At 44.6% G+C, this 16,177-nt stretch overlaps 1 protein-coding gene across 3 annotated transcripts; it reads right to left on the bottom strand.

The window, feature by feature from the left end:
• Window positions 1-26: 26 nt before the first annotated feature.
• LOC100279217 (uncharacterized) lies at window positions 27-6,354 on the bottom strand. 3 transcript variants are annotated; one of them, XM_008669543.3, is made up of 11 exons: window positions 5,756-6,354; window positions 4,462-4,745; window positions 3,736-3,853; window positions 2,486-3,151; window positions 2,255-2,356; window positions 1,969-2,160; window positions 1,706-1,880; window positions 1,360-1,631; window positions 1,159-1,254; window positions 596-1,029; window positions 27-497 (listed from the first exon to the last, which is right to left on the bottom strand). In XM_008669543.3, exons 1-10 carry the CDS (start codon window positions 5,846-5,848, stop codon window positions 643-645), a joined length of 2,385 nt encoding a protein of 794 aa, XP_008667765.1. In that variant the 5' UTR covers window positions 5,849-6,354; the 3' UTR covers window positions 27-497; window positions 596-642. The 3 variants fall into 3 exon arrangements, with proteins under 3 accessions (XP_008667765.1, XP_008667763.1, NP_001347891.1); NM_001360962.1 differs by having other exon boundaries at window positions 156-497; window positions 596-1,032; window positions 5,756-6,311; XM_008669541.4 differs by having other exon boundaries at window positions 596-1,032; window positions 1,159-1,631.
• Window positions 6,355-16,177: the final 9,823 nt, after the last annotated feature.

The following is a 16,177-nucleotide window of genomic DNA, read 5'->3' as shown; positions in this document are numbered from 1 at the left end:
AGTAAACTAACTGAGAATTTAAAAGCTGCAAAATAGCAGTGAAGACACTCAGCAATAACGCAAGTATGCAAGCACAAGGCAATAACTGAGACACACAGGCACGTCTGAGATGGTGGCTAGACACAAAACTAAGGGACACAAATAAATCTCAATTTGGGGAATCCAGGATATATGCTGGATAAATCTGAACAACTGCAGCAACAGCACAAATTACATGCTAAATTACGGTTTTTGTATCCCACAAGAGAAGAAAAAGAAGCCTAAATTCAGAGGTAGCAGCATCCGAGAGGCCGACATGTAGAGGAAGTCAATACCCGAACCAACAACCCTTGCGTAGTGGTGACTCATTTTCTTGTTGCGCGACTGAAATATTTCTACCCAGAAATTTTGGGGAAACTAGGCGAAAAAAGAACTCGAACTATGAGCACCACATGGCAAGGAGAGTCTGAGGTGCGTTCTTGACTTCCCACTGATGAAAGCTCTAAAACTTGCTGCTCCTGCAAATTAAAGGCGGCGACCGACGATGATCAGACGAAACAACGGGATGAAATCTTGCAAATTGTAAACCTTCATATGATTGGGTTTTTAATCATACCTTCAATGATGCAAGGATAAGAAGAGTGTCTGATTCGACTAAGCTAGCTACTGCTGGGTAACACTCTCGCCGGAGACCGCCGCCTTGATGCGCTCCACGGTGCGGGCGATGAGGCTGTTCACGGTCGCCACCGACCCCAGCGAGAGCTTGGCGGTGGGGACGGAGTCGACCAAGATCTGGAACGCCACCGTCAGGAGCGACCCGCCTGAGCCGACGCCGCCACCGCCACCGCCTTGCATGTTGCTGCTGCCTGACGGGCCGTCGGGCAGGATGGCGAAGCCAGAGGGCAGGAGCGCCACGTAGTCGGGGTCGCCGCCGTTGAGGACCACGTTCATGGCCACCACGTCCACCGGCGCATAGATGACGTACGAGCCCGAGGCGTCCGTGCAGCTCTCTTGCAGGATCAGCATGTTGCTTTGGGTCGAGTTGGTGCTCTGCTGTGTGGTGGCGATGACGCAGAAGCAAATTAAGACGGTTCATAATGTTAGATACAAGGCAAGCGTTATCACATGCACCGATGAATGACGACATGCCAAACTCGATCATCACAGCACCATGCTTACATTGACACGAAGAAGCGAGACGCAGTTGCCATGGTCGCGGCCATTGGCAATGTGAGCCATTTCTTGAACGACGCCGCCATTGGAGAGGATGTCCCACTGCAAAAAAAGAAAAAAGAAAAAAAGAAAAGGCGGTTCATAGCTAGGTAGAACGTGTTCTCGATTAAAAAAAAACTGGGTATGGGTGGGCGCGCGGGTGCGTGCCTCGCTGCGAGAGCTTTCGTCACGGAGGAAGTCGAAGACACGCTTGGGTGTGATAGGGAGCCAGAAAGAGGTGGCAGCATTGAGGACTATGCCCGGCGGCCTGCCAGGGTCGTCGACGCTCTTCCTGGTCATGACACGGACGTCGTCAGCACCACTGCCGGACAGCGTCGTCCACTGGTGCGCGGCTGAGGCCGTCACGCCACCGCAGAAGCTCGTCACCATCCTCTCAGCCAGCTTCAGCATGCTCTTCCTCCCCTCCGTGCTAGTGATCACTGCATGCAGCAAATGATCATATATATGGTGGTGTGTGCATGGCACAGAGCTAGGTTACAGAAAGCAAGCTTACCGCCGATGTCACTGGTCGGAATGTTGCTGGCCATGACACTGGCAAGGCGCTCGCACTGGCGGTCCAGCGTTCCGACCCATCGGCGTGCACCGAAGGCGAGCCCTGAGTCCACCAGCAGTTTGTAGATGCCGTTTACCGACCTGTCATCCACCTCGACGTGTTCCACCCAGGTCACCTGATGATGATACAGTACAAATCTCATGATCTGAACCATCGGCTACTGTACTGAGAATCTCAATCATGGACGTACAGAGACCACAGACCTTTGAGTAGCCATTGGGCATTTCCTGGATCAGGCATCCCGACGGCCGGCGCCGGCACTTGAGGACTGAGCTGGTGTCCAGCGAGACGTCGACGACGGCCCATGTTCCATCCGCGTTCTGCTTGCAGTACCTCACGAAATAGCTATCCCTAGTCGGCACCAGTGGGGAAGGCACCTGAAACTCAACCGACATCTGCGAAATTCCCAACATTACTTCAGCAAAACCAACAGCAGAGATGGCATGAAGAAACTACCTATGCATCTCATGCATGTTTCAGAACACGCACCACTTGCAATGCGCCATTGTAGTTCCCAGCCACGCCGGTGGACAGCACCTCCAGCGTCGCAGCTCTCGACACGATGCTCGAGAACACCGTCGCATACTGATTCTGGGCATATGCATGGAGAAGCTAGTTGAATTAAAATCCACAACTTCAAATATATCCTGACGATTTTTATCACAAGAAACGTTGTACTCTTTGCGCATGGAGGATCACACGCACGCACACGGCACATACCACGTCCATGAGGATCTCGACGAGGCTGGCATGGGTCATGATGACGACGGAGCTGTCGCGCGACGCCTCCGACTTGAACCCGTACTGCTTTTTTAGCCCGAGCCCTCCAGCAGGGACGAACATGCGCGCGTACTCCTCCTCGTTCAGCGTCTCAGCAGACCCGTCGTGCCCGCCTGCCGGCGCGTTCCACAGCGGCTCGTCCAGCTGCGCCATCCGAACCAGCTCCTCCATGGCCGTCACAGCCAGCTCCACAATCATAGGCTTGTCACAATCCCTGGCCGCACCACAAGCAGCGACGCCGCCGCCGCCGCCGAAGATGTCAGCGGCGCCGCCATAAGTGGCAGCACCCCCCAGTACGCCACCGCTGTCGATGTCCAGCGGCGACGGACGCGCCCCAGCGAGCGGGCTGGACAGCACGGGGAAGGACACCATGGGCTTGCCCACGTACTTGGCGGCGATGGCGGAGATCCTGTCGATCTCCTCCCGGAGCCGCGCGTTCTCGACGCGGAGGTGGTGCTCGTCGAAGGACATCTCGCCGAGCGCGGCCGGCCCGCCGCAGTTGGGGCAGGACGCGCTGCTGAGGGCCTCCTTGTACCGCATGTTCTCCGCGCGCAGCTTCTCGTTCTCCGCCCTCAGCTGCGAGTTCTCCTGCCGCTCGTGCTGGTTCTGCAAGTCGACGCACACGCACACGCCATGGATCACCGTCAGGATGCGGTCCATGCATGATAGATGATGGACCGGCCGGAGCGTCTCGATCTACTACTATACGGCCGTTGTCGCACAGTACAGTAACTAATGTACAAACCATGCATTGTATTAGGTGCAGTAACAGTAGCAGCAGTGCTGTAATCTATCGGCAGCTGTTCCTGAGTCACTTGACCCTTGCCAGGTAGGGGTAGGCGTCAGCAATAGCAGCAGCAGCCACCAGCCAGCAGGAGGAGCAAGACGTGCATGTGCATGCAATCGCAATGCATAGCATGGGGTGGGGTTTGACCATGGCTGGTGCCAGCCACTGCCTGGCAGGCTGCGGCAGGACATTTGGCAGCGCGCATGCAGAAAAGGACACGGGTGTGTGTGGCCAAGCTTTGTCCAGATATAGTAATAGGCCATGAATGCTGCCTGCCAGACGCTAGGTCAGAGGCTTAAATGAAGTAGTTGCGACGACGCGTCTGCCTTTGCAGTTGAGATTAGTCACACAACTGAACGCACAGGAGAGCGAAGAACAGGGCGAGATTAGTCAGGATCGTCACCTTCATTTGCGTGCGCTTGTTCTGGAACCAGAACTTGACCTGGAGGGGTACCAGACCCAGCTCCCGACTCAGCTCCTTGCGCTGCTTGTCGTCCGGGTGCGGGCATTCCTTGAAGAAACTGGCCATCCGTTGAACCCAATTTTCAAGAAAAGATGAGTATTTTGTGAGTGTGAGTGATTGACGAATGAATTAATGTTTCTAGAAAATATGGAATAATAAGCTAGCTGCCAAGAGAAAGAAAGCTAGACCAGTGCGAACGCAGAAGTCCTACTTCTTGAATGCTATTGTTTGTTTGTGTTTTTTTCTTGGTGTTTTTATTGGTGTGGGGGTGGGGATTGTTTGGAGAATAAGAGCTAGCTAAAGAGCCAAAAAAAAAAACATTTGCATTGGGTCAACGAATGCAATACTTTGTGAAGGAAAAAAAGATATGGACTTGTGCGTAAGCTTAAATCAGTGTCAGTGAATGCTCGCACCTTATTAAATTCAGTAACCGAACTGATGACCGGCTTCTCCTCTCTCTCTCCTTATTAAATTCAGTAAACCAACTACAACATTTCATCATGCCTATCTTTTTTTTGTAAACCAAACATTGACAGGAAGTACTAAAAGTCGATGCAAAATTGATCACCAATGCATTTCAAGAACAATCCATGTAGAATTAATGACGAGGAGATCGAGAACAAACTAAAGAGAAGCATGTAGTATAGCATGCATGAGGGTCATTACGCTTCCATCTCCTGGATCTGATGCAGGGTGTGGCGGTGGTAGCGCTTCTTCTTGCTGGGCCGCTGGTTGGGGTCGTCCTGGTCGTCCACGGAGACGCCGTCCACGTTCTCGCTGCCGGACTTGCTCTCGAACTCGTCGGCCAGTGGGTCGGACCCCCGGCCACCACCGCCGCGCCCCGTGTTGTCGCAGCTCTCCGCCGTCGTCGCCGGGATCTGGTCCAGCAGCAGGTGCTGCTGCTGCAACGCTTGCTGGAACTGGAGCTGCTGGTTGTCCATCAAGTTCGGCTGCGAGCAATTAAGGAAGGGGAAATTAAACAACTCAACATCATCTGTTTGTACCGTTGCACAAGCGAGTTGAAATTAATATAACCAATTTAAGTGCGTGCCAGAGGTTTAATTGCCTGTTGAGGCATATATGTTCCGTGCGTTTCATAGCTCCTCGCCATTAATTTGTAGCTGGATTGGGCATGTCATGCATGAGGGAAAAGTTCAAGGCACGAAGAGAGATGGAATCGAAAATATTTCGTCCAAGAGCAAAAGGAAAAATTCAAGAGAAGAATGTACTGGCGTAGCCAAGTAATTTAGGGATGAAATGGAAGGATTGCACGAAGGATTTCACAAGAAACTATATATAAATCGGGAAAGAAATATTTTTTTCTTTCTTTCTTCTTGGTTCGTTTGGTACCCACGTAGGAGCACGGACGACTTAGATGTGAAAGCAAGCTTGGAACTGGGAAGAAGAAAGAAAAAAGTACTGTAGGTCGTTAATTTCTTGTCCAAGGTCCACATACGAGAGACCCAACCCAACCTATACCTGTTGATCTGTGTGTGTGATCAGGAATCTGCAGCAGGGACCGAAGTGTCCAATACTCTTGCCAAGCTGATGGCCCATTCATCTGCCCCTTTATATAGGAGTCAGCAAAGTCTTAAAGAAATGGGTCTCATACGTACACTCTGATGACCTAATCTATGTGTGAACAGCAGCCAACTGAGTACTATAACACGTCTCTCTCTCTCTCTCTCTCTCCAGAGACTTCTCGGTTTCCAAGGAAAAAGCTAATCCTTGCAGGATAAGTACTACATGCATACATGGCCCTTCTGCTCTAATCCCCAGTACTGAGCTAGCTAGCGATGAGACTAAGACCTCAAATCAAACGAAGAAATTTACCCAACAGAGGCCAGAGCAAGAAAGAGAGCGCAGAAGAAACAAGAGAACAACGTGTTCTGATTTTCCCAAAGAAAAGAGAGATGAAACTAAAAGGCAGTCTTCTGATCTCACCAAGCCCAAAGATTACCTGGCCGAGCGACAGTGCCGACGAGGACCCGTACGCCGCGCCGCCGTTCCGGACGATCATCGTCGGCGGCATGTGCCTCGCCGGGATCATCATTTCTCCTCTCGCGGAACCTCTCCAACCCTAATTCTTGCTGCCTCCACACTAGCTCCTTCCCATTTCTTCACTGGCACATGCGTACCCCCCTACTACCCAATCCTATTCCTAGCTGTACGGAGATATATTATACCTTGCCTGACAAGTAACAACACGACCAGCAACAGATCCAGCGACAAGGTAGCCCAGGGAACCTTCGCTGCGAGCTGACTGGCGGTGAGATCTAGCAGAAGAACTATATATGTCTGTGTGCCTTTGCAAAAAATAGAACTCTTATCGATCTCTTCCCTGCAGCTCTCAAAGAAGATGTGATGCTTTACCGCGTCCGCCCGCGTGCGTTCAGCAAAGCTTGAAAGCTCAGAAGGGTAGCTAGCAGGAGGTGGCGGAGACCTTCAGAAGCTAAGAGGGCATGGAAGGGGAGGAGAGGAGGAGGAGAAGGGGAACGGACGGAGGTGGAAGTGGAAGAGAATGTGGAGAAGGGAGGAAGGAGTTATTGCGGACGAGTGTTGAGGTGGTGCAATCCGCATTTATTGAGAGGGCGAGGCGTATCGTAAATTCGTACTCCTGCTAGAGGGAGAGAGGGAGGGAGAGAGAGAGACGGGTGCATGATTTTTTTTTTATTTCTGTTTCTACAGATGGTTGGCATAGTACTGTATATATATAAGGAGAAACACAATATGTCATGTGTTTTGGATTTATTGGACGTCGTCTTATGTAGTTTTTTTTGGCAGATTAAGATGATGTTTGGTTTCTATGAAATAATTTTTAGTATTTTATTTTATTTTAGTCACTAGATTGTTAAATATAACATGTTTAATAATTTAAAAACTAAAATGGAATAAATATAGCAACTAAAAATTAATTCTTAGAAACCAAACACCCCTAAGTATGTGAAAATATGTTCGTGTATATCTGCATACCATATATATTTATTTTTGAGCTATGTACAATCATGAGGCTATCTTCAACAGCTCTCTTTATGTATCTATATTATAAAATAATATTTTACATGATCATTTGCACAATAAAAACAGCAAGCCTGATGATGGTCATCCCAACGTACGTATACATATATCATAGGCTTGTATCATCGTTTGACCGTCACTCTAAAAATAAAAACAATTACTACTAATATCAGTAGTCTATTTTTCAATCATCTTTCTAAGTCAAATATTAATCGCGGCTAACCATGCTTTGGCAGTGCTTGTATGTTTTCGGCAAGAATAATACGCACAGTTGACAAATGTTTAAGATTGGAAATTACTGAGTGGGATAGTGATATATATGTATGCGCATCGTAATTTATTTGCTGCTTTGAAAATAAACATTTAAACTTGCTAGCTAGCTACTATTGGAGTATCTTGTTGCCATGTGATTACAAGGAATTTCAACGATCGAGTCAACCTGCACCTACTATTGGCGTGTAGCGTCAGGAATCAATAGCGCCAGGAAATACCAAAAGGAATTAATAGCGCCAGTAAGTAAGTTAAGAATAAAACAAATGGATGTTAATTTGTAACAAGAACTCTCGAAGGGGACTTTTCAATGAATTGGGGATAGATGTTAGACGAGGTTCAGAAAACACGAGGAAGGTATGTTGGATTGGAGGTTTGGAGGGGATTGAAGATTGTTTAAATTCGAAATAGAACAAAATTCCTTTGGATACATCTCAACCTACTTTAATCCTCCTCGTTCTAAAAGTGTACACAAACTAGACCTTAATTTGTAATAAAACAACACACGGCAAGATGAAGACCGTGCAAAAGATCCGATTTGGTCGAGGGATTTCCCTTTTTATACACGGATAGATATATAAACTTGCATGCGTTCAAAATGTCATAATGTCCGCGCGCAACATGGCGTTCCGTAAAAATGAACTAAAACCAAACAAAAAAAATTGGATTTTAAAGATGTATTTTGCAACCATATATACCTAACTGGCAAGCTGTAAATAATGTCCGTGTACCTGGAATAATTTCTTAAATACAGCTATTCTGTCATGGCCTCTCATCACGGGAGGCTAACGTTTTTTCAAAAAAAATGCCACCATAATAGGAATGTATCATTTTTTACGGAATTTAATTCTTTTTTTATATATACAAAATTCAGCCTTGTATACTTACTGCAGGCTCCTAACGCGGTACCTGTACACGAGTCCAACCAAGTTGGACAAAACATGATATATAGGGTCAGTTTGGACCGCAGCCCACGTCGCCACACCACGCCTAATGTGCGGCGGCTAAATTGGGCGTCACACCTGCGACATCCAAATTGTGGCGCGGTATGACGCTCGGGGTATAGTTCCAAACAGACCTATATTGACAGAGCAAGAGCGATACACCTACTCGGAATTGACACCGGGAGAGAGAAACAAAAGTAACGTGTCTAGTTTGATGGGCCCGATCTTTTGTTAAATTTAAGGCAACTCTTTTTTAAAACGCCACACACTGATTCGATTTTATATATATTAAAAAAATAAGTCATGCAATCTTATCATCACTGACTCGTCCCTAATCCAGTTGATCTTGCCAAAAAAATCTATGTCAACGTAGAAAACACAAATAATTATATAACTCAATGGAAGTGACAATTGTAGATATATAATTAAAATTTCAAAAAAAAGGTTTCACGACCGAAGACGACGACATTTCGATGACATATTGACACATAAAGAAACATTCAAGCCCTAACTTCAGTTATGACTACACATGATATAAAGTCTAAGGATTATCACACTCTATATATGGACGTGGCCCCCTTTGAGGGCTCTAAGATTATACACAGTTGAAAGAACCAAAAGACAGTGAAGCAACGTCCTGATATATTTTGAATGTTGGCTTGTTTCAACGGATCATATTGACTTAGATAAAATTTTAAACCCGGAACCATCAAAAGCATTAGTTAGTTTATGAAATCAATTTTCCATCAAACGGTATTGTTGAAAATGAAGTTTGTATGTGTTCTGAATATTTACTCTATTGCAGTATGGTCATGAAGCCCGATACTGATTCGAAGTCGAGTTGGACTCAGGATTTTGTATTGTCTTTAACATACTTGCTAGCCTTCACCTCCACACCTTTTTCAAATACTTCATAACCCTCTCCAATGTTGTCCAATGCATTGACGCAAAATCAATTTCACACTAGCGGTGCTCTTATGCCAAAAAAGACTAAAAATCATAAATACCTTTAAAACCCATCTATGTAGTATTTTTTACACATGAACAATTAGCTTTCACAACAACGGTAAGTAGGACATGATATTTCGAATGAAAACTACCTATTTGGAAATCTAAACAACTGCAAATGCCCATTTAACCTGTTCAATAATAGTACATAAAAATAAATAGTAATCCTTCGCTTCTAAGTTTTAGTTAATTTGTACTTTGCCTAAATCAATATTTTATAATTTTGAGCAAGTTTTATAAGATGAAAAAATTCAAAGAACTCCCCTGGTGTATGTCAAGAATAATATTTGGTTCAATTTTCTACTACGCGTTTTTGGTCCAATTTACACCGTAAAACGATCTGTCTTGTTTGTTTCTCCACACACAAATTGCGTTTAATATTGAAATTATATGATATAATAAAGAGCATCATGTTTTGTGTTAAAAAAAACTACGCGCATTATTAGGATGCATTTTTAACATACATATATCACCTCACAGATGTTGAAACTAAATCCACTTATATATGGAGAAAAGAATATATTGATTTTTAATGGGTAAATTAAGCCATTTCAAACTTGGCGGACTAAATCGAACCAAATATTGCACCTCTTCATAAACACACACGCACACGCAAATCTAACGAAGTTTGAATTGGAATAAAAGTCGAAATTAGCTGTATTGTGAATGGATAGAATATTAGAGTTCAATATGGTCAGAAACATATGTTGGATGTATTTCTGCCAAGAAAAAAATGCCTCTCTCTCTCTGTACTGTAGTCTGTACGGTACGGAAGGGTAGATGCGGGAGGGAGGAGAGTACGCGACATGAGCTGGAGCCGCGCTTCTCTCTGCTGCAGAGCGAGCGCAGGCGTAGTCCACATTGAATGGCCTCTGACCAACACCGCGTGAGGTGGGCACCCACCCCTACCCTCGACGGCAGCACAGGAGAGCGCGGGCTGCCCACCTAGCTAGGGCTACCAGGCGGCCCGGCCCGACCCGCCCGGCCAGCATTTACTGCGTTCATGCCTCCCTCGCGTCGTCCAACGGCGCGGCACTACCACGCCTCCGCCGCAGGCCGGCAGCCCGACCCGGCGCCCACCACCGCCGGACCCATCCTGGCCGTTCGGCGGTGACAGTACGGATCACCGCCGCCGCCTCAGCCTCCGCCTCCGTGCAGAGCTCCGTACGTCACGGTTCGGGCTATGCGTGCTATTGCCTAGGCGCTAGGTCCGGTAGGCGGTAGCATCGACGGAATGGGGCCGGGCCAATCGCCACACGCCACTTCGACTCGAAATTAATCAAAACGACGTGTGATTCCAAGATCCCGTGGATGGCGTTGACTCGCTTTGAAACGCAAAACTTTTGAAACATTCGTTCGTTCAGTGCGAAGACTTCCATGGTCTTCAAGCTTAGGGGGTGTTTGGTTACACCCCGCTAAAATTTAGCTCCTGTCCCATCGAATGTTTGAACCTCCGTTCCGGGTATTAAATGTAGTCGGATTATAAAACTAATTTGTCAGCCGAAGATTAAAAGACGAGACGAATCTAGTCCAGTTGGTTGGATCTATATTTCATACTCCTATTTAAAAGTCAAACGTTTGATGTGACCCGTGTTAAACTTTAGCATTAGCAACCAAACACCCCCTTAATAAGGTCGGAAAGGGTCAAATGACCTCGCATTATCGGTGGCCGCGAGATGTGATCCGTACTCCAGTAATAGTACTGTCATCGTGATTCCTAAAGACCTGAACTACTGCCATATAGATAAAGATACGTAAAGATAAAGTAAAATAAATTTTAATAAAAATTATCAACGTTCGTGATATAAAATAAATATTATTAATTAAAGATTAAATATATTTATTTTGTAGAAAATTTAATTAAAACATAAATGCTAGTACTACTCATTGCAAATATGGTAAAACAATAACTAGGTTGATTGGCACAACCCCTACAATTGCATTTCAACGTAGGGAAAACTTTTTCCCTACGTTATAGAAAGTGGTACTACCTCCGTTACTTTTTCCTTTCAAAACTTTGACCAGCCGTTTTTTAAAAAATATTTATTTGAAAATATAAAATTTCTCAAACAACAACAAAACAAATAACAACACAATAAACGATAACTCACGATTTTTTAAATAAAACGAACAGTCAAAGTTTTAGACTAAAACTCAACTTATATATTTGTGAACCGCGGGAGTATAGGTAACAAATCAAAGCAAAGAAAATGCCGTGCATGTCATGTAGATCATGCACGGCGACGCTGCAGTGCCCCGAGACGGAGAACGCTTCCTTTTCCCTCACGCGACAACGGCGACGGGCGGTCACCTCACACCCTCCTGCACGCCAGAACCAGAAGCACAGCAGACCAGACTCGGTGACGCGCCATGCCCGTAACAGCCAACAAACACCCCTGGTCAACAAGGCACACACCAGCATCTGCAGAACAGAAAGCTGCCGTCCTCCAACCAATCGGGACCCCAATGACGCCTTTTTGGCCTCCAGATTTGTCCGCAAATCCAGTTCATCAATCAGTTGCTTCGCCCCGCCCGCTCTCTCCAGATCTCCAGTACACACACGCGCGCGCCATCTAGATAGAACCTCAGCACACCTGAACGTGCTTCGCAAGATCGCCTGCACGCCCAGTGGCATGCAGTGATACCCTCCTCCTCTCCTCCGTCTCAATCCTGTTCAGGGACGCTGCACGCCTGCCTGTGCCTGCGCGCGCTGGGGGGCTCACTGTCACTGGTCACCGTCAACATTGCATCAATCTTCGAGCATGTGTGCATGGACCCATACTGTACATTTACAATGTAGGGTCCCGTCCAGCTGCACCCGTCGGAGTCGGACCGGAGAGTGGTTGCAAGAGGCTTCCTTCCTTCGATCTCTCTGCACAAGAAGATGGGAGGAAGGATGAGAGTGCTGATCATTCCAAATCTCCTCTCATTTATGAGAGTCAACTGCTAGCTTCTCAACCAAGCTGCAAATACAGTACTGCCGCCTGATAAACCAGGTTTCGTTATCACGGTCAAATGTGTGCACTTTAATGTCAAACCAAAGAAATCAGCGCTAGACGGGACTACGATTTCGTTTGGAAGGAACTAGGATTTCATTTTGTCAATAACAGGATCACAAACTGTTTACTTGTTGGTCTCTGGTGGAGTGTTGTTATGGGAGCTTGTGATCTCGCTCTTTTTTGCGCCCCCAGTTCGTCTTGTTCAGTGCAGCACGGGCCATGCTTTCCAAAGTCCTCCCCCCATCACCCATCGCTGCCTTTCCTTGGATTCAAGCTCCCTGAGCAGATATTCTCTACGAGTCCTGTCAACACAAACGAGACTCCTTTACGAGCCATAATAACTGACATCAGTTGCGTAATTTATTGGACTTCTTAACTGTAACAGAGTTAAAAGGACTGCCTCGCAGATTGCCATTGTGCAGATAACATCAGAATTAAACTTATGTGGGAGGTACAATGACTTAAAAGCACCTGATTGTGGAAACTTAAAACCCGAGTACTAGTTGCTATACGGGAAAGTATCGATGGTTTAGGATAAAATGGAACCAAGATTTATTACAAGCAGCATTACAGGAATTGATCGGGTGGAGGCCAACTTTTAGAGAAATTTGCAGACCAGCTGTAGCCCATGCCAATCTTACCAAGTTATGATTCAATTTACACTTGTAGCTCTAATCTACGACGTAGCATCTATGTATCTGTACAGTTTGAGTGTGTGGAGTAGACATTCGCACTGAGCAAGCATAACACAATCACACAACTGTAGTAGGCAACTAGGCAACATACAAATACCATGTGAGGCGCATCAATGAAACATATGTAGATCAACAAGCAACACTCACCAACAAGAGAACCATACCACCTATGAACATCACAAATGTCTACTATGCAGAGTCTACAACTACAACTACATTTCTCCATCTTTCCCTCTTTTTACTGCATTAGAACTCATGCATCTGGTCCTGCAATTTCTCCAAACAGTGATGGAAATTTTCAGTATGGATAGCTATGTGTGTGGTAGGCTAGACACGCCAGTCTCAGATAGAAATCTCTAACCATCCCTAGCTTTACGCCATGACGATGGTGACACCTACCGCTCATGACCTCAACTTGCTCCAAAGGACAAGTATTTCCAAGAATTGAAATATTCAATGATGAAGGAGAACAATAAATATAGAAAGTGAAACTAGCATATTTCTCCATCCCACCAGCACACCATGGCTTCTCCCTTTTCCTTCCCACATGGCCAACCCATGGATGTAGTGCATGACAAGTAACTTGTAATTATCGCGCATGTATTATTCTTCATCGAAATTCGAAAAATGAATACATACTACTGCAGGAATTGTTGTGGGACCCATAACCAGAAATTGTCAATCCTAATTCCAGTTTAATAGTTCTCTCTTTGCGTGCAAACTACGTTTCTTGCTATGTGTCACCATTACAATAAATAGATACTACACATCGGATTGTTGTACACTGCAGAAACCACCATTGCCTAAAGCTAAGGCTACAGGTTTACCGAACAAACATTTTTTAGAAGTTTTGTGGCATTGAAACATCCTTTCCATGAAGTCGTCTTACCAGGGCCGGGCCGGCATAATTGAAGGCCCTGTACTGATTTTTTTTTCTTTTTTTCTTTGTTAAGAATAAATGATACAGATTAATCTCATTTATTAACAGTGATTGAATTATTAATGTAGAAAATGGCTTAATAACGGTAATGAATGATCTTAACGTTTGGATGTTATGCCAGTATGTGCTAGCTACACTTCGCCATATAGCCAAAATGAGTTGCATGAGAGATTGGTACTCGCTTGTTACGACAAACACTATATTTTATTTTTATCGAGCTGACTTAGCTAGACTTTTTAATCATTATTAAAATTTATATTTATTAAATTATCACTAACTATTATTTTAGGGGCCCTTGGAGGGAGGGGGCCCTGTTCTTGTGCACTGGTGGCACATGCCTCCCGCCCGGGCCTGCGTCTTACCATGACTGATCGATCTGACTAAATGAAAAGGTGCAAGCATTGACTCCCAAGGCCAAAGCCAAACAAAATTAAACTTGAACAGTTGCACTATCAATAATGTCGCATTGAGTCATTGACATTGACATGTGGGACTCACTTGATTGTATTATTGTTCTGGCTGAAGTAAAATTGTCAATTATAATTTCTTCCAGAAACAGAATGGTATTGATATTTGAGTTCCTGCAGTTATTACAGTATGTCCTAGAGAGAAGGTTCTAGCAGCAACACATTATGACTTAAGCCACATGTCTCTCTCCTAGAGTTTTGGGGGATCAACCACTTTACTGCACCTTTTCACATTAGTTTAGGTATTAATAAGGCCCTCTCTGGGCGCGCACTCTTTGCCTCCCTTTAAGGAATGGTATAGGATTCCAAGCCTGTGCTTAAATGTTTGATGTAGTAGTCAAAGGCAGCAGCCTTAAAGAGAGTCCTATTAAAAGGCTGGCATGATGATTAATTTCACTTGGCAGTATTTATAGGAATTGGGCCCATGTTTGTTTTCTTAAGCACAACCAGAAATCCTCCCTAGAACATCATCCTTTAAAGCAAAATCAACATGACAATTGAATGCCAGCAAACAATTGTTTTAGTGCCATAAATATGCTATAGACATCATTGTCATATTCCTCCTAACCCTTTTTGAATTAAACAACCACATAACTCCAACATTGTTTCAACTATTCAAATCAGCACTAAGCTGCCAATTAATCCAACGATTTATTAGCATTAGCATTTGGAGTTTATATGAAACTAAACCAATCAGCATTTGGAGTTGCAGAAGTTAGGCTGGAAAGGTAAACCAATGTTCACTGTTGACTTCTTAAGGTGCTAACGTGCTATCTAAAACTTGTATATCTTTGGATCTTGGAATTTCTCTTTCTAGTCAAACGACTTCTCTTTCTCTTTATTCCACAAAAAAAACATAATTAAGATAAATGTCCTGCCAATAATAGTAAAAGGTTTAAAAGAAGAATTGCTAGAATGAAAATGACTCCAAACTATATTCATGACTTACAAGAGTACAGAAGACACCTCTTCTGAAGTATCCCTTTCATATTGCTACAAGTGATTCTAGCATTCTACTTTTGGAGCTTATATCCTACCCTTTCACATCATTCTCTTTCCACATCCACAAACCCCCAGTAAGTATAACTAATTGTGACTGTGTCTATAATAAATGAATTTTCACATACCAAGGCAGTCTAGGTTAAACTTCAGTACTTTCATCACTAATCTTAAGTCCTTAACTCTCTTGTCTTGCACTGATATAGAAGAATAAAATATGAAAGAATAGAAAATGTACACTGAAGAGACAATAACAAGGTAGGGGGACTAGAAAGTAATCTAATATTAAGTCAGTAACCATGCAAAAGCTTTCCAACTGGGCCAGATGCCCCCAAAATTCTTATCAAATTTCATCCACGAAAAGATCATCTTCATTGTGAATATAGAATGAGCATTAGTCAACTTAACCAGGTTCAGGTAAGACCTGATCATTTGCAACATAATGATTAGTTCAAACACTTATACATTGTATGAAGATTCGACCTTAGAAAATTCTAGATTGGGTCCTATAGAGAAGCAGTGACAACCAAACAAAATACAGCATAATAACAGCATGCATTTATGTAGCATCAGTGGTTCCATGCTGGCCTGGGAAGTGGATTTATACCTTGTCTTGAATAGTGGACCAGCTACCTCCAGAATGGGGTCAGAGAGCACCTCCAATGGTCCCAAGAGACTTATTTCTGCTGCATTCACTGCTCTTTTCTTACAGCCTGCACCAGTGTAGTACTGAAAGTTAACAGAGGACAGCCTAGTATACCGAATGCATACATCAAATGATTTCACTTACAATCTGCAAGGCAGTAACCACGTAAAGGATAAAAGGAAGAACTTCAGATGGAAATCACAAGAACATATCAGCAACGAATATGCAATGTTCTGTAGGATTTATCTTGTTCTTTGGCTTTCTTTTCTCTTGCATGATGCATCTCTATATTTCAGCAGATAATATTCCTTAATATTTAGAAACAAGCAAATGATTAGAATAAGTAATCACAAGGATAATACGTCCAGAATGGTAAATAAAAGACAATGCTAAGCT

This window comes from Zea mays, chromosome 2 (genome assembly GCF_902167145.1).
Source record: "Zea mays cultivar B73 chromosome 2, Zm-B73-REFERENCE-NAM-5.0, whole genome shotgun sequence".
In the NCBI taxonomy this organism is placed as follows: Eukaryota; Viridiplantae; Streptophyta; class Magnoliopsida; order Poales; family Poaceae; genus Zea; species Zea mays.
The sequence above is the reverse complement of the archived record's forward strand: the minus strand, read 5'-3'. Positions and strand labels throughout refer to the sequence as shown.